Source organism: Carcharodon carcharias, chromosome 21 (genome assembly GCF_017639515.1).
Source record: "Carcharodon carcharias isolate sCarCar2 chromosome 21, sCarCar2.pri, whole genome shotgun sequence".
Lineage (NCBI taxonomy): Eukaryota > Metazoa > Chordata > Chondrichthyes > Lamniformes > Lamnidae > Carcharodon > Carcharodon carcharias.
In genome coordinates, this window is record NC_054487.1 from 24,789,653 (window position 1) to 24,814,873 (window position 25,221).

At 51.7% G+C, this 25,221-nt stretch overlaps 1 protein-coding gene across 1 annotated transcript in view; it reads left to right on the forward strand.

The window, feature by feature from the left end:
- The first annotated feature begins 1,656 nt into the window (after positions 1-1,656).
- prdm4 (PR domain containing 4) overlaps positions 1,657-25,221 on the forward strand; it is a 158,902-nt gene continuing 135,337 nt past the window's right edge. The window contains exons 1-4 of the mRNA XM_041216259.1: positions 1,657-1,716; positions 4,805-4,871; positions 5,498-5,628; positions 15,675-15,860. Coding sequence (XP_041072193.1) covers positions 5,499-5,628; positions 15,675-15,860 — 316 coding nt within the window. The 5' untranslated portion in view covers positions 1,657-1,716; positions 4,805-4,871; position 5,498. The remainder of the gene's footprint in view (positions 1,717-4,804; positions 4,872-5,497; positions 5,629-15,674; positions 15,861-25,221) is intronic.

The window sequence follows — 25,221 nt, forward strand, 5'->3', positions numbered from 1 at the left end:
GAAAATAACATATATAATATCTTCCATTTACACAAGTCAGGCGCTGCAATCTGGGCTCCATTGTAGAATGTGATCACAATTAAAGCTGCCCTGAACTTGTTACATTTATCCATAATTAACATTTTCAAAACTAAAACCCTGGAATTCCATGACCGACATTCTGCAAGTCTGGCAGTGCAGCTTTTCCACTTGGCGTATGGCCTGACACACCCCATCAGATATTCCAGAGGTAGTTAGTTGTTCGTTAACACAAAGATACACCTCACCAGCAATTGCTAGTTATACCAGGAGGCTCAGAAAACATATGGGAAATGAAAGAAGTGCTTGTGTGAGTGCAGAATCTGCATTTAAGCTGGAGCCTTCTTAAACCAGAAACAATGAACAGAAAGGTCAAGGAATGTGCAATTGGGAGCCTTATTTAAATTTAACAGCTGCTGTTTTTGTTTTCAGAAAACCCAGCAGTGAAAGGGAGGCAGGAGCTGCTGGTTTAAGGGAGTAAGTATCTTTTACAGTACTTCTGATGTGTCAGGAGCAACAGGAATGTTCTCTCCGGCTCCTCAAAGACACCTTCTACCTCTCCTTTGTCTATCACAGCCTAGATCTTCCCCCCTGCCATGATCATTGATCTTCCTCCTCACCAACCTCTGATCTTTTGCTCCTTTCATCCTCTCGGCTCCTGGGACAGTCAGCAGAAGTCCATCATTTTTGGCCTTCTTTCTCTACTCAGCAGCTGGCCAGCTTGTCTATTAGTATGGCTGCCGGATGGGAAACAGAAGAATAAATTATAATGAAATTGTGATATTAAATTTGAAAGGAGCTCCCCATCCCAGGCTTGGCTGGGTTTACTCTGCAATACTGTACTCCCCCACTTCCTCCCACCTCCCTGCAAAATATCAGGGCTTTAGCATCAGCTCCCTAACCTCAGGTTACAGCCCCTTGGGTGTAGGAATAATTTTAATGACCTCACAAAGTAAAGTGTGCTGACAGCAAGGTGCTGTCCCTCTATATTTAAAACTTTACAGATCATAGGCCAATATTAATCCTAAATGTGCAGTAAAAACTTAACAGAATAAACATCTGATCAAAATGTACAGACTCCTTCACCCAGAGCAATTAAATGATATCACTGGGGAGTCCACTGGAAATCCACTCCATTTCTGTCTTTTACTTTTTACAGAAGTTGGAAGCAAGAAAGTTGCTTCCTCCAAATACAAATGGAACCTCAGATCATTTCCATTGCTGATTTTGCCTCCAAAAAACTGCTTCTCCTTTCATGGCAACCAATTATATGCATTGTTTCCTCTTCCAGCTCATTAATTCCAAGGTTCTCAAACCTGAAAAATTTCATCCTTCCTTTCATTTGCAAATTGCACTTTAAAACCACCACCCTCAGCTTGGTTTCATTCTTACTTGTGGTATATTCATGGACACATGCCTGTGATACAGTGACTATACTGAAAAGATAATTCATTGGATACAAAGCACTTTGGAAGTCCTGAGAATATGATTAAACAAATGCAAGTTCTGCCCCAATAACTTAACCTTTCCTGATACTTCTCACAGCCTGGTTAATTAGTGTCCTGACCCCGACTGTGGGTCCAGTGTTGCGAGCTGAGCCTTTTCTGAGAACGAGCAGCAGGGGGCGCATTGGGAGAGCGCAGGCGCAGTGCGGCAGTGTGGAGTCGTGGCTGGATGTGCGGCTGCGCGGACTGTCAGGTCAGTGACAAACAATCGGGAGAAAAAGACAACAAAAAGGAGGCAAAGTAGCAAAGGCGAGATAGCGGGAAAGAGGCCGAGATAGTGAGGAGCCCGGGCCAGGCACAGCAACACCCAACTAGGCCTGTCCCAGCTCCCAGCAACTGTTAGGCTGAGTGGGGCCGCGCAGAGAGCGAGCATCATTGATAACCCAGACTGAGGCATTATTAACCCGGCTAAAGACCATCAGCCGGATACCCTGACAGCCCCGACTCTGCTACCGGCCCGGCCCAGCCCAGCTTAGCCCGGCTCGCGGCTCCGCAGCCCAGCCCCGGGCTGCCACTACACAGCTCCTTGCTGAGTTAGCTTAACTGTGCGGGTGTCCGGCCCACCCTCGCCCCCCACTCAGTGTGTCCGGCCCCCCCACCCCTCCCCCACCCACACTGTGTGAACGGCCCGCCCTCGCCCCCACCCACCCCCCCCCGCTCCCTGTGTGTCCGGCCTCTCCACCCCCCCCCCCCCCCCACTCCCTGTGTGTCCGGCCTCCCCCACCCCCCCCCACTCCTTGTGTGTCCGGCCTCACCCCCCCCAACTCCCTGTGTGTCCCCCCCCCAACTCCCTGTGTGTGTGTGTCCCCCCCCCAACTCCCTGTGTGTGTGTGTCCCCCCCCCAACTCCCTGTGTGTGTGTGTCCCCCCCCAACTCCCTGTGTGTGTGTCCCCCCCCCCAACTCCCTGTGTGTGTGTGTCCCCCCCAACTCCCTGTGTGTGTGTGTCCCCCCCCCCAACTCCCTGTGTGTGTGTCCCCCCCCCAACTCCCTGTGTGTGTGTCCCCCCCCCAACTCCCTGTGTGTGTGTCCCCCCCCAACTCCCTGTGTGTGTGTGTCCCCCCCCAACTCCCTGTGTGTGTGTGTCCCCCCCCCCAACTCCCTGTGTGTGTGTGTCCCCCCCCCAACTCCCTGTGTGTGTGTCCCCCCCCAACTCCCTGTGTGTGTGTGTCCCCCCCCAACTCCCTGTGTGTGTGTGTCCCCCCCCCCAACTCCCTGTGTGTGTGTCCCCCCCCCAACTCCCTGTGTGTGTGTCCCCCCCCAACTCCCTGTGTGTGTGTCCCCCCCCCCAACTCCCTGTGTGTGTGTCCCCCCCCCCAACTCCCTGTGTGTGTGTGTCCCCCCCCCAACTCCCTGTGTGTGTGTCCCCCCCCAACTCCCTGTGTGTGTGTCCCCCCCCCCAACTCCCTGTGTGTGTGTCCCCCCCCCCAACTCCCTGTGTGTGTGTCCCCCCCCCAACTCCCTGTGTGTGTGTGTCCCCCCCCCAACTCCCTGTGTGTGTGTCCCCCCCCAACTCCCTGTGTGTGTGTCCCCCCCCAACTCCCTGTGTGTGTGTCCCCCCCCCCAACTCCCTGTGTGTGTGTCCCCCCCCCCCAACTCCCTGTGTGTGTGTGTCCCCCCCCAACTCCCTGTGTGTGTGTGTCCCCCCCCAACTCCCTGTGTGTGTGTCCCCCCCTCCAACTCCCTGTGTGTGTCCCCCCTCCAACTCCCTGTGTGTGTGTCCCCCCCCCCAACTCCCTGTGTGTGTGTCCCCCCCCTCCAACTCCCTGTGTGTGTGTCCCCCCCCCCCAACTCCCTGTGTGTGTGTCCCCCCCCCCCAACTCCCTGTGTGTGTGTCCCCCCCCCCAACTCCCTGTGTGTGTGTCCCCCCCCCCAACTCCCTGTGTGTGTGTCCCCCCCCCCAACTCCCTGTGTGTGTGTCCCCCCCCCCAACTCCCTGTGTGTGTGTCCCCCCCGCCACTCCCTGTGTGTCCGGCCTCCTCCCCCCCCCCCCCCACTCACTCCCCCCTCCCCCCCCACTCACTCCCCCTCCCCCCCCACTCACTCCCCCCTCTCCCCCCCCACTCACTCCCCCTCTCCCCCCCCACTCACTCCCCCCTCTCCCCCCCCACTCACTCCCCCCTCTCCACCCCCACTCACTCCCCCTCTCCCCCCCCACTCACTCCCCCCTCTCCCCCCCCACTCACTCCCCCCTCTCCCCCCCACTCACTCCCCCCTCTCCCCCCCCACTCACTCCCCCCTCTCCCCCCCCACTCACTCCCCCCTCTCCCCCCCCACTCACTCCCCCCTCTCCCCCCCCACTCACTCCCCCCTCTCCCCCCCCACTCACTCCCCCCTCTCCCCCCCACTCACTCCCCCCTCTCCCCCCCCACTCACTCCCCCCTCACTGTGTGTCCAGCCTCTCCTCTCCTCCCCCCCCCCCCCCCCCCCCCCCTCCCCCCCCACTCACTCCCCCTCCCCCCCCACTCACTCCCCTCCCCCCCACTCACTCCCCCCTCCCCCCCCACTCACTCCCCCCTCTCCCCCCCCACTCACTCCCCCCTCTCCCCCCCCACTCACTCCCCCCTCTCCCCCCCCACTCACTCCCCCCTCTCCCCCCCCCACTCACTCCCCCCTCTCCCCCCCAATCACTCCCCCCTCACTGTGTGTCCAGCCTCTCCTCTCCTCCCCCCCCCCCCCCCCCCCCCCCCCACTCACTCACTCACTCACTCACTGTGTGTCCGGCCTCCCCCCGGCTACTCCTCCTCCTCCCCCTCCCGCACCCGGCCTGACCTGCACCGTGCAGGACCTGAGCCCTTTACACAACCCACATCTGATGAGAGTGATTGGCCAAGGTGCAGTTAATCTTTTTTTGAGTAGGACATGCATCTGTTCAACATTTTCTATGCTCCACAGACTGTGTCTGTGGTAAAGGATCTGTATATATTAATGGATTGCATTTGGTGGTTGTATCTTTACAGTTTGTGCATTTGTACTGGATTCCTGTTAAGTATTTAGTGGTTTTGTTGGTGTAAGCTGGTTGAGTAAGCATGTTATATGCTGATAAAGCCTGTGCTGGCATGTGACCTCAGTAGGTTTCAGTAGGGTGCTTTGTGCTGGGCTTGGGCTGCAGATGTGTTGGTCATTGCTGGACTGGTATCCGTATTGGTTGGGATTATACGAGGGCTGGTGTAGGCAGGCGTGTACTGTATGGATTTGTGTTGTAACTAGGCTAGACCATATTGCATGTGTGTATGGAGTTCCATATATTGTCTTTACCCAGACATTCTCTTGCTTTCTACAGTGGCAATAGATGGATATTTCAGGAGTGAAAACCTTCTGGGATAGGATAAACCAGGCAACTCCTTCAGGTAAAATTCTTGCTTTTATCTTGGAAACATGTGATCAGTGTTTGAGGGAACCAGTTTCTTTTCTCTATGATGCAGTGCCTGTATATTGTTCTTGGTTAATTTTGTTGCTTGCACAGTGAGGAAGTGAGTAAATAATGAAAAGTGCAAAATGACAATGGTTGGTTGGAAGGATGGTTTTTTTTTTGAAAAGCCTTAGTGCAGTTAACTCATTTGGCCCTAGTCTGTAACCCTGGAATGAATTAAGTTAGTGCTGTTCAGAGGCACAGAGTCAGGATCATTATAGGACAGGGTGATGTTGGATTCTCTGGAGTTTATAAAATCAGATCTCTCGGTCAGTAAATGAATGGTCAGATTTGCAGTGTAGGACTATAAACCCAGTTCCCTGTTGGATTTGTGGGATGAAGGTGGCCATCGTATAAAGTACGTTTGGCAGTGAATCCCATTGGAGATTTTGGATCAATGCATGTTCTTTAATGTAAGGAAATGTCTTTTGTTACACTATCTGTACTTTAAGTATTGGTTCCTGCATAACTTTATTGAAATAAACTGTGTTTGAGAATGCTACACCAGCAGTTAATCTCAGGCCACATCAACAATTGATAACACATACATTGTGTATTTTCCAGCATGAATGACATGAACCTGAGCTCTGTGGGAATGGATCAGCTGAGTGCTTCATCTGTTAGCAGCACCTTACCTGTTACGGGAAGTCACCTAGGCATGGGTTCACCCACCCAAAACCCTCTCCCAGCTCCAGGTATGAAAAGCTGATTTAAACTGGAAGAATTCAGAGTGCAACAGCTGATAATCCCTGCCACCTATCAGTCAGTAGACTGCACATTCCCTGTTGACCAGTCACCCAGCGAACTCTTGAGTGCCAGTTGCATTTTCTTTTCTTTGAATTACCACTTCTTGCAAGTGTCTGTTTTGTCATTTATCTTTCTCAATGTACTTGCCTCATTGAATACGTAACTTTAACTCATTGCTGTAATTAGCAAGCCTCTACCCATCAGCTCCAGACTGGGAACTTTGTAGATGATTTAACACCATTTTAGAATCTTAATCCTGTTTTCACTAAAGGTTTGTGAGCCTTTCTGAGCTTGTATCATTCTCTGGCAGAGGTGGACAAACCTCCTGAACCTTAAGGGGAGGCGCTGGCATAGTGGCATTGTCACTGGACATGGCAGATGGTGGAATTTGAATTCAATAAAAATCTGGAATTAAAAGGCTAATGATAACCATGAAACTATTGTCAATTGTTATAAAAACACATCTGGCTCACTAATGCTGAAGTGCATCAACTGTTGGAAATCTGCCACCCATAACTGGTTGTCCCCTGAAAACAAGGGCAGTTAGGGATGGGCAATAAATGCTGGCCTAGTCAGCGACGCCCACACCCCATGAATGAATAAAAAAAACTTCTAAATGTCCTCTGAAATGGCCTAGCAAACCACTCACTTGTATCAAACCGCTAAAAAGTCAGCATCGATCTAGGCACCAGAAATGACAACGGCAAACACAGCCTTGTTGACCCTGCAAAGCCCTCCCTACTAACAATGCCAAAATTGGGAGAGCTGTCACACAGACTAGTCAAGCAACAGGAATCTTACCTTACATACCTCATGGAATCATACCTTACAGATCATGTCCCAGACACCACCATCCTTGGATATGTCCTGTCCCATTGGCAGGACAGATCCAACAGAGGTGGTGGTCAATGGTATACAATCAGGAGGGAGTTGCCCTGGGAATCCTCAACATCAACTCCGGCCCTCATGAAGTCTCATCAGGTCAAACATGGGCAAGGAAACCTGTTGCTGATTACCACGTACCATCCCCCTCCCCCAAGCTGATGAATCAGTACTCCTACATGTTGAACAGCTGGAGGAAGCACTGAGGTGCCAAGAGCACAGAATGTACTCTGGGTGGGGGACTTCAATGTCCATCACCAAGAGTGGCTTAGTAGCACCACCACAGCTGACTGAGTCCTAAAGGATATAGCTGCCAGACTGGCTCTGGGGCAGGTGGTAGGGAACCAAAAGAGGGAAAAACATACTTGACCTCATCCTCACCAGCCTGCCTGCCGCAGATGCATCTGTCCATGACAGTATTAGTAGGAGTGACCACTGCACAGTTCTTGTGGAGACAAAGTCCTGTCTTCACATTGAGGATACAGTCCATTGTCTTGTGTGGTACTACCATTGTGCTAAATGTGCTAAATTTTGAACAGATTTAGCAACATAAGATTGGGCATCCATGAGGTGCAATGGACCATTTGCAGCAGCAGCAGAGTTGTACTCGAGCACAAGCTGTAACCTCACGGCCTGTCATATGCCCCACTATACCATTACCATCAAGTCAGGGGATCAACGCTGGTTCAATGAAGAGTGCTGTAGGGCATGCCAGGCGCAGCACCGGGCATACCTATAAATGAGGTGTCAACCTGGTGAAGCTACAAAACAGGACTACTTGCGTGCCAAACAGCATAAGCAGCAAGTAATAGACAGAGCTAAGCGTCTCCACTACCAGTGGATCAGACCTAAGTTCTGCAGTCCTGCCACTTCCAGTTGTGAATGTACAATTAAACAACTCACTGGAGGAGAAGGCTCCACAACTATCCCCATCCTCAATGATGGAGGAGCCCAGCACATCAGTGCAAAAGAAGTATTTGCAACAATCTTGTTGAGTGGATGATCCATCTCGGTCTCCTCCGGAGGTCCCTGACCTGACGCCAGTCTTCAGCCAATTTGATTTGCGCCGCATGATATCAAGAAATGGCTGAAGGCACTGGATACTGCAAAGGCCAAGGGGCCTGACAATATTCCTGAATACAATAGTACTGAAGGCTTGTGGTCCAGAACTCACCGCGCTCCTAGCCAAGCTGGTCAGTACAGCTACAACACAGGCATCTGCCTGGCAATGTGGAAAATTGCCCAGGTATTTACACACAAAGCATGACAAGTCAAACCTGGCCAATTACAGTGCCATCAGTCTACTCTTGCTCATAAGTAAAATGATGGAAGGGGTCATCAACAGTTCTGTCAAGCGGCACTTGCTTAGCAATAACCTGCTCACTGATACTCAGTTTGGGTTCCACCAAGGTCACTCAGCTTCTGACCTCGTTACAGCTTTGCTTCAAACCTGGATAAAAGAGCTGAATTCCAAAGGTGAGGTGAGAGTGACTGCCCTTGACATCAAAGCAGCATTTGACCGAGTGTGGCATCAAGGAGCCCTAGCAAAACTGGAGTCAGTGGGAATCGGGGGAAAACTCTCTGCTGTTTGGAGTCATACCTAGCACAAAGGAAGATGGTTGTGGCTGTTGGAGGTCAATTATCTCAGTTCCAGGACATTACTGCAGGAGTTCCTAAGGGTAGTGTCCTAGGCCCAACCATCTTCAACTGCTTCATCAATGATCTACCTTCCATCATAAGGTCAGAAGTAAGAATGTTTGCACAATGTTCACCATTCGTCACTCCTCGGATACTGAAGCAGTCTGTGTCTAAATGCAGCAAGACCTGGACAATATACAGGCTTGGGCGGACAAGTGGCAAGTAACTTTCGCACCATGCATGTGCCAGGACACGACTATCTCCAACAAGAGAGAATCTAACCATCGCCCCATGACATTCAATTGCATTGCCATCACTGAATTCCCCCACTATTAACATCCTGGGGGTTACCATTGACCAGAAACTGAACTGGATGAGCCGTATAAATACTGTGGCTACAAGAGCAGGTCAGAGGCTAGGAATCCTGAGACGAGGAACTCACCTCCTAACTCTCACCATCTCCAAGTCAGGAGTGTGATGAAATACTCTCCTCTTGCCTCAAGAAGCTTCCAGGACAAAGCAGCTCACTTGACTGGCACCCCATCCACTAACATTTATTCCCTCCACCACCGACCAAGAGTAGCAGCAGTGTGTATCATCTACAAAATGCACTGCAGAAACTTACCAAAGTTCCATAGGCAGCACCTTCCAAACCCATGACTGCTACCAATAAGGAGGACAAGGGCAGCAGATACATGGGAATACCACCAACTGGAAGCTGCCCTCAAAGTCACTCACCATTCTGACTTGGAAATATATCGCCGTTCCTTCACTGTCGCTGGGTCAAAATCCTGGAAATTCCTCCCTAACAGCACTGTGGGTGTACCTACACCACATGGACTGCAGCGGTTCAAGAAGGCAGCTCACCACCATCTTCTCATGGGCAATTAGGGATGGGCAATAATTGCTGTCTAACCAGCAACGCACACATCCCGTTTTAAAAAAAAAGGCCTGCAAACGATAATCTTCAGACATTCAAGTGCCACAAGACACTGAGAACCTTTACAGACACATTTTTGTCACTGTCACTTCTGTGAGGAAACTGTCAGCTTTTTCCTCTTACCTTCCAGGCTTCCTTCGCATAGGATTGTAGCAAAATCAAATGTGCTTCACTAACACACATCAGAGCTAACACAAGATCACTACTTAACTGACTTTGGCAGCCTCTTTGCATGTGGAAAATCAGTCAGGAGATTTAAAAAAAAGTTTGATTTTATCTGAAAAAAAAGTTGTAACCACCTACTCAGCAACAAATTTGAATGAGAATACCCGTGTCTCAATACAGTAGCTTCTTGAATTCCTGTTCTATATTAAACTGTTTCCCCCCTTTCTAGACAGAGGCCACAAATTGGAGGGTCAGCAGCAAGAAGGTGGGTTTGGGAGCTGGAGAAAATGGCACTGAAGGACATATGGCCCTACTTAAAACCAGCGGGAAACTATGAAAAATCTTGCGATGGTGCTAAATCATTGATCTTAACCCTCCTCCTTCCCTCCTCCCAATGCTGCTGCCTGCTCTCCGGTTCTCTCCCTTTGTGAAGCTGTTGGTGGCCAAGGCTGCACCTGGCTGTTGCTTCCGTCCAATGCGTGATTTAATGAGCTTAATAGCGCAAGGAATGAGCAGCACTGCGCGTGTCAAAGAGCTTGTGAGCTGAGATTTGGCCACCCTGTTCTATGGTCTTAAACTTATTTGCAGGTTTGTAACAGTTTTGCCTGTAAAATCAATGAGCCATAGGTGCTCTCGGTAATTTTATTTGCATTTGGATTAGGCTTTTATTGAAGCCTCAGCTGAAGTTTCATGATGCCTCAGAATGCTTCTTTCTCAAGAGATCTAGCTGTCCAAATACATTGTGCCTCAGTATTCCTTAGATCTGGAGTGCAGATTTTACTAGGAGAATGTCTCTGACATTCAGTGGGACTAAAGAATTATATAAATGTAAGCAGTTATTTGTTCAATTTGAAATTAAAATGTAAGGTAGCCCCATCATTCCCCATTGTGGAATGTGTATCTTTGTCTCACATTGGCAGACCAACAACCCATTTGAAAAAAGGGAATGGGCCAAATGTCAGCCATGTGCCTTGGAGATACAATTCTCAATGGAAGTTTTGACAACAGGTCCTAGTAGTGCCAAAGTGGAGTACAAAGAATAGTGTGTTACTCCCATGGCTCCATTTCAGCAATTTGTTGGGAAGCTCTGAGAATTGCAAGCATTACTAAAGCTTGAGTTGCAAAATGGCCACGGAGAGTCATTTTAAAAAGATTATTAACCCAGGGCTGAGTTTTAGGTTATTTAACGCTATATAGGAATCTCATATAGCATTTGTGTTGGGGAGGGGGGTTTCATGAGTGGTGGGTGTAAGATTCTCTCAGATCCCTGGGACTTGGGAATTGCCTAGTCAATTTAGCCCAGGGACGGAAACAGCAACAACTTTTTGTATTTATGTAGCACCTTTAACATAATAAATGCCCCAGAGCACTTCACAGGAGCATTATGAAGCAAAATTTGACACAACCATGTAAAGAGATATTAAGGCAGATGACCAAAAGCTTGGTCAAAGAGGTAGGTTTTAAGGAATGTCTTAAAGGAGGAAAGAGAGATAAAGAGACAGAGAGGTTTAGGGAGGGAATTGCACAGTTTAGGACTTAGGTTGGGATGCTCAAGAGACCAGTATTAGAGGAGCGCAGATACTTCTGGGGTTGTAAGACTGGAGGAAATTACAGAGAAAGGGAGAGGCCAGGCCACAGAGGAATTTGAAAATAAAAATTGAGGTGTTGCTAACCAAGACCAATATAGTTCAGTGAGCATAGGACTAATGGGTGAACTAGATTTTGTACAAGTTAGTCCAGGCACAGAGTTTTGGATGACCTAGAGTTTACGGAGGATAGAATTTAGGAGTCTAGCCCAGGTGCGTTGTTGCAAGTCTAGATGTAACAAAAGCATAGATGAGAGTTTCAGCAGCAGATAAGCTGAGGCAATGTTGGACAATGTTAAGGGGGTGGAAACATTTGGTCTTAGAGATGAGTGAATATGTAATCAGAAGCTCACCTCAGAGTCAAATATGACACCAAGGTATCAACAAACCAAGTCTGGTTCAGTCTTAGACTGTTGCTAGTGACAAGGATGGCATCAGTGCCTAGGGAACAGAGTTTATGGCAGATACCAAAGACAATGGCTTTGGTCACAATCACTATTCAAGGAGTGAGGGAGACAAAGCAGGAAACTATAGGCCAGTTATTTTAACATCTGTCATTGGAAAAATGCTAGAATCCATTATTAAGGAGGTAGTAGAAGGACATTTTTAAAAAATACTATCCGGCAACATCAACATGGTTTTGTGAAAGGGAAATTGTGTTTGACGTATTAGAGTCCTTTGAGAATGTAACAAGCAGGGTGGATCAAGGGGAACCAGTAGGTGTAGTGTATTTGGATTTTCAAAAAGCTTAAGGAGACATAAGAGCTCATGGTGTCGGGGGTGATATATTAATGTAGATAGAGGACTGGCTAACTAACAGGAAACAAAGAGTCGGGATAAATGGGTAATTTTCAACTTGACATCTGTAACTAGTGGAGTGCCGCAGGGATCAGTGCTGGGACCACAACTATTTACAATCTATATTCATGACTTTGAAGAGACCGACTGTCTTGTAGCCAAATTTGCTGATGATAAAGCATACAGTATTCTAGGCTTCATTAATAGGGGCATAGAGTACAAGAGCAGGTGAACTTATATAAGACACTGGTTAGACCTCAGCTGGAGTATTGTGTACAGTTCTGGGCACCACACTATAGGAAGGATGTGAATGCAGTGGAGAGTGCAGAAGAGATCTCTGAGAATGGTTGCAAAGACTTCAGTTATGAGGAAAGATTGGAGAAGTTGGGACTGTTCTCCTTGGAGAGGAGAAGGCTAAGAGACTTGATAGAAGTTTTCAAATCATGAGGGATCTGGACAGAGTAGATAGGGAGAATTGGTTCCCGCTCGTAAATGGATCGAGAACCAGAGAGCAGAGTTTTAAAGTGTTTTGCAAAAGAAGGAAATGCAAGGTGAGAAAAACTTTTCCACACAGCGAGTCATTAGGGTTTGGAATGCACTACCTGGAAGTGTGGTGGAGACAGGTTCGACTGAGGCATTCAAGAGGGCATTGGATGATTATTTAAATAGAAACAATGTGCAGGGTTATAGGGAAAAGGCAGGAGATTGGCATTAAGTTAAAATGCACAGAGCACTGTGCAGACATGATGGGCCAAATGGCCTCCTTCTACACTGAAACAATTCTGTGACTCTGTGATACAATGATAGGTAGGAAAGCAAGTTCCGAGGAGGATTGAGAGAGAGAAGTTGTGAGTAAGTCTGCAAAAGGGCTATAGGTAGGTTAAGTGAGTGGGCAAAAATTTGGCAGTTGGAATATAACGTGGGAAAATGTGAGATTATCCACTTTGGCAGGAAGAATAGAAAGGCAGAATATTATTCAAATGGAGAGAGACAGCACAATGTTGCACTTCAGAGGGATCTGGGTGTCCTTGTACATGAATCACAAAATCTTAACATGCAGGTAGAGCAAGTAATTAGGATGGTAAATTAAATATTGGCATTTTTTGCAAGACAGATGGAATATGAAAATTGGGGAGTCATGCTACAACTGTACAGGGCATTGGTGAGACCACACCTGGAGTACAGGAGTTTGGTCTCCTTGTTTAATTGGAGTGCACTAGAAGCAGCTCGGAGAAGGTTCGCTAGGCTGATTCCTGGGATGAAGGGATTATCTTATGAAGAAAGGTTGAGCAGCTTGGGCCTACATTCATTTAGAAGAATGAGAGGTGATCTTATTGAAACATAGAAGATTCTAAGGGTGCTTGACAGAGTAGTCGCTGAAAGGACCTTTCCCCTCATGGGGAATCTAGATCTAGGGGACATAGTTTCAAAATAGGGGCCTCCCATTTAAGATGGAGATGAGGAGGAATTTTTCTCAAAGGATCGTTAATCTTTAGAATTCTCTTCCATAGAGAGCAGTGGAGGCTGGGTCACTGAGTATCTTTGAGGCTGAGTTAGACTTTTGATGTGCAAGGAAATCGGGATTTATCGGGGCAGCAGGGGAAAGTGGAGTTAAGGCCACAGTCAGATCAGCCATTATTTTATGAATGATGGAGCAGACTCGATGGGTCAAATGGCCTTCTCCTCCTATTTCTTATGATCTTCCCAATGTTAGTCCAGATGGACAATGGTGGAGAGGAGGGATGGTTTAAATTTGTCACAGTCACGTAAGACTCCATTTGTGATTTTGATATGCCCTGTTCCAATGCTGCGGCTGGGTAGAAACCTGATTGGAGGAATTCAAACATGGAGTTCTGGAAAAGATGAGCATGGATTTGGGAGGTGACAACACTTTCAAGGACTTTGAGAAGGAAAGGGAGGTTGGAGATGGGACAGTTGTTTGCAAGGACAGGTGTCAATGGTTTTTTTGAGGTGGGAGTGATGACAGCACATTTGAAGGAGAGTGGTTTGGTGGGCATTAGCAATACCGGCTAACATGGAGCCAGGAAGGGAAGTTGGGTCAGCAGTTTAGTGGGAATGGAGTCGAGGAAGCAGGATGTATGTCATGGACAAGATGAGTTCAGATAGGGCACAAGGGGAGAAACTAGAGAAAGGTGCTAGGGTTAGGGCAGGGCAGAACCTTAGAGGAAGTTTGGCCCAGTGGGTAAGAGTAAGGGAGGGAAGTGACAGAGGCAGCTGATTGACGCTCGTGAGGTCCTCGCAATTGTTGTTGGAGGTGAGAGTTTTCATTCTTTCATGGGATGTGGGCATCACCAGCAAGGCCAGCATTTCTTTCTCATCCCTAATTGCCCTTGAACTGAGTGGCTTGCTAAACCAATTCAGAGGGCAGTTAAGAGTCAACCACATTGCAGTGGAGGCTGGAGTCACATGTAAGCCAGGCCAGGTAAGGACTGCAAATTTCCTTCCCTAAAGGGACAGTAGTGAACCAGTTGGGTTTTTACAACAGTTGATAGTTTCACAGCCATTATTACTGAGACGAGCGTTATATTCCAGATTTATTACCAGAATCCAAATCCACCAGCTGCCATGGTCCCCACAGCATTAGCCTGAGTCTCCAGATTACTAGTCCAGTGACAATACCACTATGCCATCACCTCAGTGATGTGGAGGAGACTGGAATACTGAGCTGTTTTGGCAGATGAGAGCAGGATTCGATAGTGTTTTATATGATCCAGCTGCATCTGATGGTGAATCGCTAAACCGGTTGTCTGCCATATTCTTTCAAGTTTGCGACATTTGGACTTAGGTGAGTGGAGATGAGGGCTGCAGCAGGGTGAATGGCCAGGGTGAGACAAAGTGATGTTGATGGAGACATCAGAGGTGGAGGTGAAGTTGTGGTTAAGCTGACTTGTGAGTTGCAGGTGAGAGGAAGGCCAAAGGCTAGATAGTTGCGATTTTGAAGTTCAGTTGTTAGTGAATTGGAAGAGAGTTTTCTCCAGAGACAGAAGAAAGTAGGGTTGGGAGGGGGAAGGGGGATGTGGGTGGAGAACAATACACAGAAGTGATCACAGATGGCCTTGTCTGTGATTGATATGATGAGAGTAGTGAGGTTGCTTGAGATGACAAGGTCAAGAGGGTAGCAATGAATTTAGGTTGGGAAACTTCTTTGAGCGAGAGATTAAGGGAGGATAAGAGGGCAGTGAACTCAGCAGAGAAAGCTAATGAATTGAGATGGAGGTTGAAATGACGAGATTGAGAAGTCACTTGGCGCAGAGGCTTATGGAGGAAAGCAATGAAGAAATGTCATTGAGAAACTTGGCGTGGCACTTTGTGGGCAGTAGAGAATGAGGATTTTAAATGAGCGGGAGGCGTGGAACAAGGTGAGACACTTGAACAGAAAGAGCTAGAGGAGTAAGGGGACAGACCAAGTTGTGATGAGTTATTAAGAGTAAGTGGTAAGTGAACAATAAACAACATTTGAAGAAACACAGAACACTAACCCAGAAGTCAGTTGGTAATTCGATTTTCTCAGGTTTCATGATTTATCAAGTTTTGATGCACTGTAATCAGCGTGCTTTGTCTTTTAGTGTCAAGCAATTGCTGAAAGATTCATGCAAAGTCACATTGCTGTAAATAATTCATACCTGTATGGTGTGAAATCTTAATCAGGGTCAATAATTTGCAGTAACTAAGCATGCCAAATTCATTTTTTTATTTTTGTAACATAGGGTTTGGCAGTTTTACCGGCATTTAAGGATCTAATTCTGCGATTCCACCCTTTCCACTAAAATTAGCAACCTTGATGATGTACTATTGCAGATAGTGTGCATTTTCTATTCATAAGGATAGTGTTTTGTGATGGTTACTGGAAGGGTTAGCAGTTAGCCTGTGCTTATTCAAGCAAAACATACTGTACTGTGCAGTATATTTGGAAGGCATTTAGTGTTTGCTTATTTTAATTAATTTCTTGCTGTTTAAACTGCAGGAATGCCAGTGGCAATACCGAATCTTAGTCCTTCTCTAGGCTCCCTCCCGTCAGCCCTTTCATTAATGCTTCCAATGAGCATTGGAGAACGTGGAGTAATGTGCAGCATACCGGAGCGAAATTATACTTTACCCCCTCCTCCGTACTCGCACTTGGAAAACAGCTACTTTCGGCACATTCTACCAGGTAAGTAAAGACATGGCAACAGAAGGGAAACATGTTGTGTTTGCTTTCTTCTAAACATCATGCCAGAAATGTACTGTGTAATCCAAAAATTGCCAGACTCACATGCTTCCCAGTGCCTCTTGTCTATCAGTCCTGCTCCCCCATGTGCTCCATGTCTAACGGTGCTGTTTTCTCCAGGTGCCTCTTGGCAGCCTGCCATGATCCCTTGTATGACTGTTTGTCTCTGTTATTTGCTCTGTTAGCCATTTATCTGTCTTTTCCACTGCCTTCACGTGACGATTATGTGTCAGTGCTTTCTCCTTCACGTTCCCTGTGTCGGTGCTGCCTCCTTCACGATCCCTATGTCGGTGCTGCCTCCTTCACGATCCCTATGTCGGTACTGCCTCCTTCATGTTCCCTGTGTCTGTGCTGCCTCCTTCACGTTCCCTGTGTCTGTGCTGCCTCCTTCACGTTTCCTGTGTCTGTGCTGCCTCCTTCACGTTCCCTGTGTCTGTGCTGCCTCCTTCACGTTCCCTGTGTCTGTGCTGCCTCCTTCACGTTCCCTGTGTCTGTGCTGCCTCCTTCACGTTCCCTGTGTCTGTATTGCCTCCTTCACGTTCCCTGTGTCTGTGCTGCCTCCTTCACGTTCCCTGTGTCTGTGCTGCCTCCTTCACGTTCCCTGTGTCTGTGCTGCCTCCTTCACGTTCCCTGTGTCTGTGCTGCCTCCTTCACGTTCCCTGTGTCTGTGCTGCCTCCTTCACGTTCCTTCATGTGTCGGTGTTGCCTACTTCACGTTCCCTTCATGTGTCTGTGCTGCCTCCTTCATGTTCCCTTCATGTGTCTGTGCTGCCTCCTTCACGTTCCCTTCATGTGTCTGTGCTGCCTCCTTCATGTTCCCTTCATATGTCGGTGTTGCCTCCTTCACGTTCCCTTCATGTGTCTGTGCTGCCTCCTTCACGTTCCCTTCATGTGTCTGTGCTGCCTCCTTCACGTTCCCTTCATGTGTCGGTGCTGCCTCCTTCACGTTCCCTTCATGTGTCGGTGCTGCCTCCTTCACGTTCCCTTCATGTGCCGGTGCTGCCTCCTTCACGTTCCCTTCATGTGTCTGTGCTGCCTCCTTCACGTTCCCTTCATGTGTCTGTGCTGCCTCCTTCACGGTTCCCTTCATGTGTCTGTGCTGCCTCCCTCACGGTTCCCTGTGTCTGTGCTGCCTCCTTCACGGTTCCCTGGCTCTGTGCTGCCTCCTTCACGGTTCCCTGGGTCTGTGCTGCCTCCTTCACGTTCCCTGGGTCTGTGCTGCCTCCTTCACGTTCCCTGGGTCTGTGCTGCCTCCTTCACGTTCCCTGTGTCTGTGCTGCCTCCTTCACGTTCCCTGTGTCTGTGCTGCCTCCTTCACGTTCCCTGTGTCTGTGCTGCCTCCTTCACGTTCCCTGTGTCTGTGCTGCCTCCTTCACGTTCCCTGTGTCTGTGCTGCCTCCTTCACGTTCCCTGTGTCTGTGCTGCCTCCTTCACGTTCCCTGTGTCTGTGCTGCCTCCTTCACGTTCCCTGTGTCTGTGCTGCCTCCTTCACGTTCCCTGTGTCTGTGCTGCCTCCTTCACGTTCCCTGTGTCTGTGCTGCCTCCTTCACGTTCCCTGTGTCTGTGCTGCCTCCTTCACGTTCCCTGTGTCTGTGCTGCCTCCTTCACGTTCCCTGTGTCTGTGCTGCCTCCTTCACGTTCCCTGTGTCGGTGCTGCCTCCTTCAAGTTCCCTGTGTCTGTGCTGCCTCCTTCACGTTCCCTGTGTCTGTGCTGCCTCCTTCACGTTCCCTGTGTCTGTGCTGCCTCCTTCACGTTCCCTGTGTCTGTGCTGCCTCCTTCACGTTCCCTGTGTCTGTGCTGCCTCCTTCACGTTCCCTGTGTCTGTGCTGCCACCTTCACGTTCCCTGTGTCTGTGCTGCCTCCTTCACGTGCCCTGTGTCTGTGCTGCCTCCTTCACGTTCCCTGTGTCTTTGCTGCCTCCTTCACGTTCCCTGTGTCTGTGCTGCCTCCTTCACGTTCCCTGTGTCTGTGCTGCCTCCTTCACGTTCCCTGTGTCTGTGCTGCCTCCTTCACGTTCCCTGGGTCTGTGCTGCCTCCTTCACGTTCCCTGTGTCTGTGCTGCCTCCTTCACGTTCCCTGTGTCTGTGCTGCATCCTTCACGTTCCCTGTGTCTGTGCTGCCTCCTTCACGTTCCCTGTGTCTGTGCTGCCTCCTTCACGTTCCCTGTGTCTGTGCTGCCTCCTTCACGTTCCCTGTGTCTGTGCTGCCTCCTTCACGTTCCCTGGGTCTGTGCTGCCTCCTTCACGTTCCCTGTGTCTGTGCTGCCTCCTTCACGTTCCCTGTGTCTGTGCTGCCTCCTTCACGTTCCCTGTGTCTGTGCTGCATCCTTCACGTTCCCTGTGTCTGTGCTGCCTCCTTCACGTTCCCTGTGTCTGTGCTGCCTCCTTCACGTTCCCTGTGTCTGTGCTGCCTCCTTCACGTTCCCTGTGTCTGTGCTGCCTCCTTCACGTTCCCTGTGTCTGTGCTGCCTCCTTCACGTTCCCTGTGTCTGTGCTGCCTCCTTCACGTTCCCTGTGTCTGTGCTGCCTCCTTCACGTTCCCTGTGTCTGTGCTGCCTCCTTCACGTTCCCTGTGTCTGTGCTGCCTCCTTCACGTTCCCTGTGTCTGTGCTGCCTCCTTCACGTTCCCTGTGTCTGTGCTGCCTCCTTCACGTTCCCTGTGTCTGTGCTGCCTCCTTCACGTTCCCTGTGTCTGTGCTGCCTCCTTCACGTTCCCTGTGTCTGTGCTGCCTCCTTCACGTTCCCTGTGTCTGTGCTGCCTCCTTCACGTTCCCTCTGTCTGTGCTGCCTCCTTCACGTTCCCTTCATGTGTCTGTGCTGCTTCCTTCACGTTCCCTGTGTCTGTGCTGCCTCCTTCACGTTCCCTGTGTCTGTGCTGCCTCCTTCACGTTCCCTGTGTCTGTGCTGCCTCCTTCACGTTCCCTGTGTCTGTGCTGCCTCCTTCACGTTCCCTGTGTCTGTGCTGCCTCCTTCACGTTCCCTACATGTGTCTGTGATGCCTCCTTCACGTTCCCTTCATGTGTCTGTGCTGCCTCCTTCACGTTCCCTGTGTCTGTGCTGCCTCCTTCACGTTCCCTGTGTCTGTGCTGCCTCCTTCACGTTCCCTGTGTCTGTGCTGCCTCCTTCACGTTCCCTGTGTCTGTGCTGCCTCCTTCACTTTCCCTGTGTCTGTGCTGCCTCCTTCACGTTCCCTGTGTCTGTGCTGCCTCCTTCACGTTCCCTGTGTCTGTGCTGCCTCCTTCACGTTCCCTGTGTCTGTGCTGCCTCCTTCACGTTCCCTGTGTCTGTGCTGCCTCCTTCACGTTCCCTTCATGTGTCTGTGCTGCCTCCTTCACAGTTCCCTGTGTCTGTGCTGCTTCCTTCACGGTTCCCTGTGTCGGTGCTGCCTCCTTCACGGTTCCCCGTGTCGGTGCTGCCTCCTTCACGGTTCCCTGTGTCTGTGCTGCCTCCTTCACGGTTCCCTGTGTCGGTGCTGCCTCCTTCACGGTTCCCTGTGTCGGTGCTGCCTCCTTCACGTTCCCTTCACGCGTCTGTGCTGCCTCCTTCACGTTCCCTTCACGCGTCTGTGCTGCCTCCTTCACGTTCCCTTCACACGTCTGTGCTGCCTCCTTCACGTTCCCTGTGTCTGTGCTGCCTCCTTCACGTTCCCTGTGTCTGTGCTGCCTCCTTCACGTTCCCTGTGTCTGTGCTGCCTCCTTCACGTTCCCTGGGTCGGTGCTGCCTCCTTCACGTTCCCTGTGTCTGTGCTGCCTCCTTCACGTTCCCTGTGTCTGTGCTGCCTCCTTCACGTTCCCTGTGTCGGTGCTGCCTCCTTCACGTTCCCTGTGTCGGTGCTGCCTCCTTCACGTTCCCTATGTCTGTCCTGCCTCCTTCACGTTCCCTTCATGTGTCGGTGCTGCCTCCTTCACGTTCCCTTCATGTGTCGGTGCTGCCTCCTTCATGTGTCTGTGCTGCCTCCTTCACGTTCCCTTCATGTGTCTGTGCTGCCTCCTTCACGTTCCCTTCATGTGTCTGTGCTGCCTCCTTCACGTTCCCTGTGTCGGTGCTGCCTCCTTCGCGTTCCCTGTGTCTGTGCTGCCTCCTTCACGTTCCCTTCACGCGTCTCTGCTGCCTCCTTCACGTTCCCTTCACGCGTCTGTGCTGCCTCCATCACGTTCCCTTCACACGTCTGTGCTGCCTCCTTCACGTTCCCTGTGTCTGTGCTGCCTCCTTCACGTTCCCTGTGTCTGTGCTGCCTCCTTCACGTTCCCTGTGTCTGTGCTGCCTCCTTCACGTTCCCTGTGTCTGTGCTGCCTCCTTCACGTTCCCTGGGTCGGTGCTGCCTCCTTCACGTTCCCTGTGTCGGTGCTGCCTCCTTCACGTTCCCTGTGTCGGTGCTGCCTCCTTCACGTTCCCTGTGTCGGTGCTGCCTCCTTCACGTTCCCTGTGTCGGTTTTGCCTCCTTCACGTTCTCTATGTCTGTCCTGCCTCCTTCACGTTCCCTTCATGTGTCGGTGCTGCCTCCTTAACGTTCCCTGTGTCGGTGCTGCCTCCTTCACGTTCCCTGTGTCGGTGCTGCCTCCTTCACGTTCCCTGTGTCGGTGCTGCCTCCTTCACGTTCCCTGTGTCGGTGCTGCCTCCTTCACGTTCCCTGTGTCGGTGCTGCCTCCTTCACGTTCCCTGTGTCGGTGCTCCTTCCTTCACGTTCCCTATGTCTGTCCTTCCTCCTTCACGTTCCCTTCATGTGTCGGTGCTGCCTCCTTCACGTTCCCTTCATGTGTCGGTGCTGCCTCCTTCGTGTGTCTGTGCTGCCTCCTTCACGTTCCCTTCATGTGTCTGTGCTGCCTCCTTCATGTTCCCTTCATGTATCTGTGCTGCCTCCTTCACGTTCCCTTCATGTGTCGGTGCTGCCTCCTTCACGTTCCCTGTGTCGGTGCTGCCTCCTTCACGTTCCCTTCATGTGTCTGTGCTGCCTCCTTCACGTTCCCTTCATGTGTCGGTGCTGCCTCCTTCACATTCCCTTCATGTGCCGGTGCTGCCTCCTTCACGTTCCCTTCATGTGTCTGTGCTGCCTCCTTCACGTTCATGTGCCTGTGCTGCCTCCTTCACGTTTCCTGTGTCTGTGCTGCCTCCTTCACGTTCCCTGTGTCTGTGCTGCCTCCTTCACGTTCCCTGTGTCTGTGCTGCCTCCTTCACGTTCCCTGTGTCTGTGCTGCCTCCTTCACGTTCCCTGTGTCTGTGCTGCCTCCTTCACGTTCCCTGTGTCGGTGCTGCCTCCTTCACGTTCCCTGTGTCTGTGCTGCCTCCTTCACGTTCCCTGTGTCGGTGCTGCCTCCTTCAAGTTCCCTTCATGTGTCTGTGCTGCCTCCTTCACGTTCCCTGTGTCTGTGCTGCCTCCTTCACGGTTCCCTGTGTCTGTGCTGCCTCCTTCACGTTCCCTGTGTCTGTGCTGCCTCCTTCACGTTCCCTGTGTCGGTGCTGCCTCCTTCATGTTCCCTGTGTCGGTGCTGCCTCCTTCGCGTTCCCTGAGTCTGTGCTGCCTCCTTCACGTTCCCTTCATGTGTCTGTGCTGCCTCCTTCACGTTCCCTTCATGTGTCGGTGCTGCCTCCTTCACGTTCCCTTCATGTGTCTGTGCTGCCTCCTTCACGTTCCCTTCATGTGTCGGTGCTGCCTCCTTCACGTTCCCTTCATGTGTCGGTGCTGCCTCCTTCACGTTCCCTTCATGTGTCTGTGCTGCCTCCTTCACGTTCCCTTCATGTGTCTGTGCTGCCTCCTTCACGTTCCCTTCATGTGTCTGTGCTGCCTCCTTCACGTTCCCTTCATGTGTCTGTGCTGCCTCCTTCACGTTCCCTTCATGTGTCTGTGCTGCCTCCTTCACGTTCCCTTCATGTGTCTGTGCTGCCTCCTTCACGTTCCCTTCATGTGTCTGTGCTGCCTCCTTCACATTCCCTGTGTCGGTGCTCCCTCCTTCACGTTCCCTTCATGTTTCTGTGCTGCCTCCTTCACGTTCCCTGTGTCTGTGCTGCCTCCTTTACGTACCCTGTGTCGGTGCTGCCTCCTTCACGGTTCCCTGTGTCTGTGCTGCCTCCTTCACGGTTCCCTGTGTCTGTGCTGCCTCCTTCACGGTTCCCTGTGTCTGTGCTGCCTCCTTCACGGTTCCCTGTGTCTGTGCTGCCTCCTTCACGGTTCCCTGTGTCTGTGCTGCCTCCTTCACGGTTCCCTGTGTCTGTGCTGCCTCCTTCACGGTTCCCTGTGTCTGTGCTGCCTCCTTCACGGTTCCCTGTGTCTGCGCTGCCTCCTTCACGGTTCCCTGTGTCGGTGCTGCCTCCTTCACGTTCCCTGTGTCGGTGCTGCCTCCTTCACGTTCCCTGTGTCGGTGCTGCCTCCTTCACGTTCCCTGTGTCGGTGCTGCCTCCTTCACGTTCCCTGTGTCGGTGCTGCCTCCTTCACGTTCCCTGTGTCGGTGCTGCCTCCTTCACGTTCCCTGTGTCGGTGCTGCCTCCTTCACGTTCCCTGTGTCGGTGCTGCTTCCTTCACGTTCCCTGTGTCGGTGCTGCCTCCTTCACGTTCCCTGTGTCGGTGCTGCCTCCTTCACGTTCCCTGTGTCGGTGCTGCCTCCTTCACGTTCCCTGTGTCGGTGCTGTCTCCTTCACGTTCCCTGTGTCGGTGCTGCCTCCTTCACGTTCCCTGTGTCGGTGCTGCCTCCTTCAGGTTCCCTGTGTCGGTGCTGCCTCCTTCACGTTCCCTGTGTCGGTGCTGCCTCCTTCACTTTCCCTGTGTCTGTGCTGCCTCCTTCACGTTCCCTGTGTCTGTGCTGCCTCCTTCACGGTTCCCTTCATAAGTCGGTGCTGCCTCCTTCACGTTCCCTCTGTCTGTGCTGCCTCCTTCACGTTTCCTCTGTCTGTGCTGCCTCCTTCACGTTCCCTCTGTCTGTGCTGCCTCCTTCACGTTCCCTCTGTCTGTGCTGCCTCCTTCACGTTCCCTGTGTCGGTGCTGCCTCCTCACGTTCCCTGTGTCGGTGCTGCCTCCTTCACGTTCCCTGTGTCGGTGTTGCCTCCTTCACGTTCCCTGTGTCTGTGCTGCCTCCTTCACGTTCCCTGTGTCGGTGCTGCATCCTTCACGTTCCCTGTGTCGGTGCTGCCTCCTTCACGTTCCCTGTGTCGGTGCTGCCTCCTTCACGTTCCCTGTGTCGGTGCTGCCTCCTTCACGTTCCCTGTGTCGGTGCTGCCTCCTTCACGTTCCCTGTGTCGGTGCTGCCTCCTTCACGTTCCCTGTGTCGGTGCTGCCTCCTTCACGTTCCCTGTGTCTGTGCTGCCTCCTTCACGTTCCCTGTGTCGGTGCTGCCTCCTTCACGTTCCCTGTGTCGGTGCTGCCTCCTTCACGTTCCCTGTGTCGGTGCTGCCTCCTTCACGTTCCCTGTGTCGGTGCTGCCTCCTTCACGTTCCCTGTGTCTGTGCTGCCTCCTTCACGTTCCCTGTGTCTGTGCTGCCTCCTTCACGTTCCCTGTGTCTGTGCTGCCTCCTTCACGTTCCCTGTGTCTGTGCTGCCTCCTTCACGGTTTCCTGTGTCTGTGCTGCTTCCTTCACGGTTCCCTGTGTCTGTGCTGCTTCCTTCACGGTTCCCTGTGTCCGTGCTGCCTCCTTCACGTTCCTTTCATGTGTCGGTGCTGCCTCCTTCACGTTCCCTGTGTCTGTGCTGCCTCCTTCACGTTCCCTGTGTCGGTGCTGCCTCCTTCACGTTCTCTGTGTCTGTGCTGCCTCCTTCACGTTCCCTGTGTCTGTGCTGCATCCTTCACGTTCCCTGTGTCGGTGCTGCCTCCTTCGCGTTCCCTGTGTCTGTGTTGCCTCCTTCACGTTCCCTTCATGTGTCTGTGCTGCCTCCTTCACGTTCCCTTCATGTGTCGGTTCTGCCTCCTTCACGTTCCCTTCATGTGTCGGTGCTGCCTCCTTCACGTTCCCTTCATGTGTCGGTGCTGCCTCCTTCACGTTCCCTTCATGTGTCGGTGCTGCCTCATTCACGTTCCCTTCATGTGTCGGTGCTGCCTCCTTCACGTTCCCTTCATGTGTCTGTGCTGCCTCCTTCACATTCCCTGTGTCGGTGCTCCCTCCTTCACGTTCCCTTCATGTGTCTGTGCTGCCTCCTTCACATTCCCTTCATGTGTCGGTGCTGCCTCCTTCACGGTTCCCTGTGTCTGTGCTGCCTCCTTCACGGTTCCCTTCATGAGTCGGTGCTGCCTCCTTCACGTTCCCTCTGTCTGTGCTGCCTCCTTCACGTTCCCTCTGTCTGTGCTGCCTCCCTCACGTTCCCTGTGTCGGTGCTGCCTCCTTCACGTTCCCTGTGTCGGTGCTGCCTCCTTCACGTTCCCTGTGTCGGTGCTGCCTCCTTCACGTTCCCTGTGTCGGTGTTGCCTCCTTCACGTTCCCTGTGTCGGTGCTGCCTCCTTCACGTTCCCTGTGTCGGTGCTGCCTCCTTCACGTTCCCTGTGTCGGTGCTGCCTCCTTCACGTTCCCTGTGTCTGTGCTGCCTCCTTCACGGTTCCCTGTGTCTGTGCTGCCTCCTTCACGGTTCCCTTCATGAGTCGGTGCTGCCTCCTTCACGTTCCCTCTGTCTGTGCTGCCTCCTTCACGTTCCCTCTGTCTGTGCTGCCTCCCTCACGATCCCTGTGTCGGTGCTGCCTCCCTTACGTTCCCTGTGTCGGTGCTGCATCCTTCATGTTCCCTGTGTCGGTGCTGCCTCCTTCACGTTCCCTGTGTCGGTGCTGCCTCCTTCACGTTCCCTGTGTCGGTGCTGCCCCCTTCACGTTCCCTGTGTCGGTGCTGCCTCCTTCACGTTCCCTATGTCTGTCCTGCCTCCTTCACGTTCCCTTCATGTGTCGGTGCTGCCTCCTTCACGTTCCCTTCATGTGTCGGTGCTGCCTCCTTCATGTGTCTGTGCTGCCTCCTTCACGTTCCCTGTGTCGGTGCTGCCTCCTTCACGTTCCCTGTGTCGGTGCTGCCTCCTTCACGTTCCCTGTGTCGGTGCTGCCTCCTTCACGTTCCCTGTGTCGATGCTGCCTCCTTCATGTTCCCTGTGTCGGTGCTGCCTCCTTCACGTTCCCTGTGTCGGTGCTGCCTTTTTCACGTTCCTTGTGTCGGTGCTTCCTCCTTCACGTTCCCTGTGTCGGTGCTGCATCCTTCACGTTCCCTGTGTCGGTGCTGCCTCCTTCACGTTCCCTGTGTCGGTGCTGCCTCCTTCACGTTCCCTGTGTCGGTGCTGCCTCCTTCACGTTCCCTGTGTCGGTGCTGCCTCCTTCACGTTCCCTGTGTCGGTGCTCCCTCCTTCACG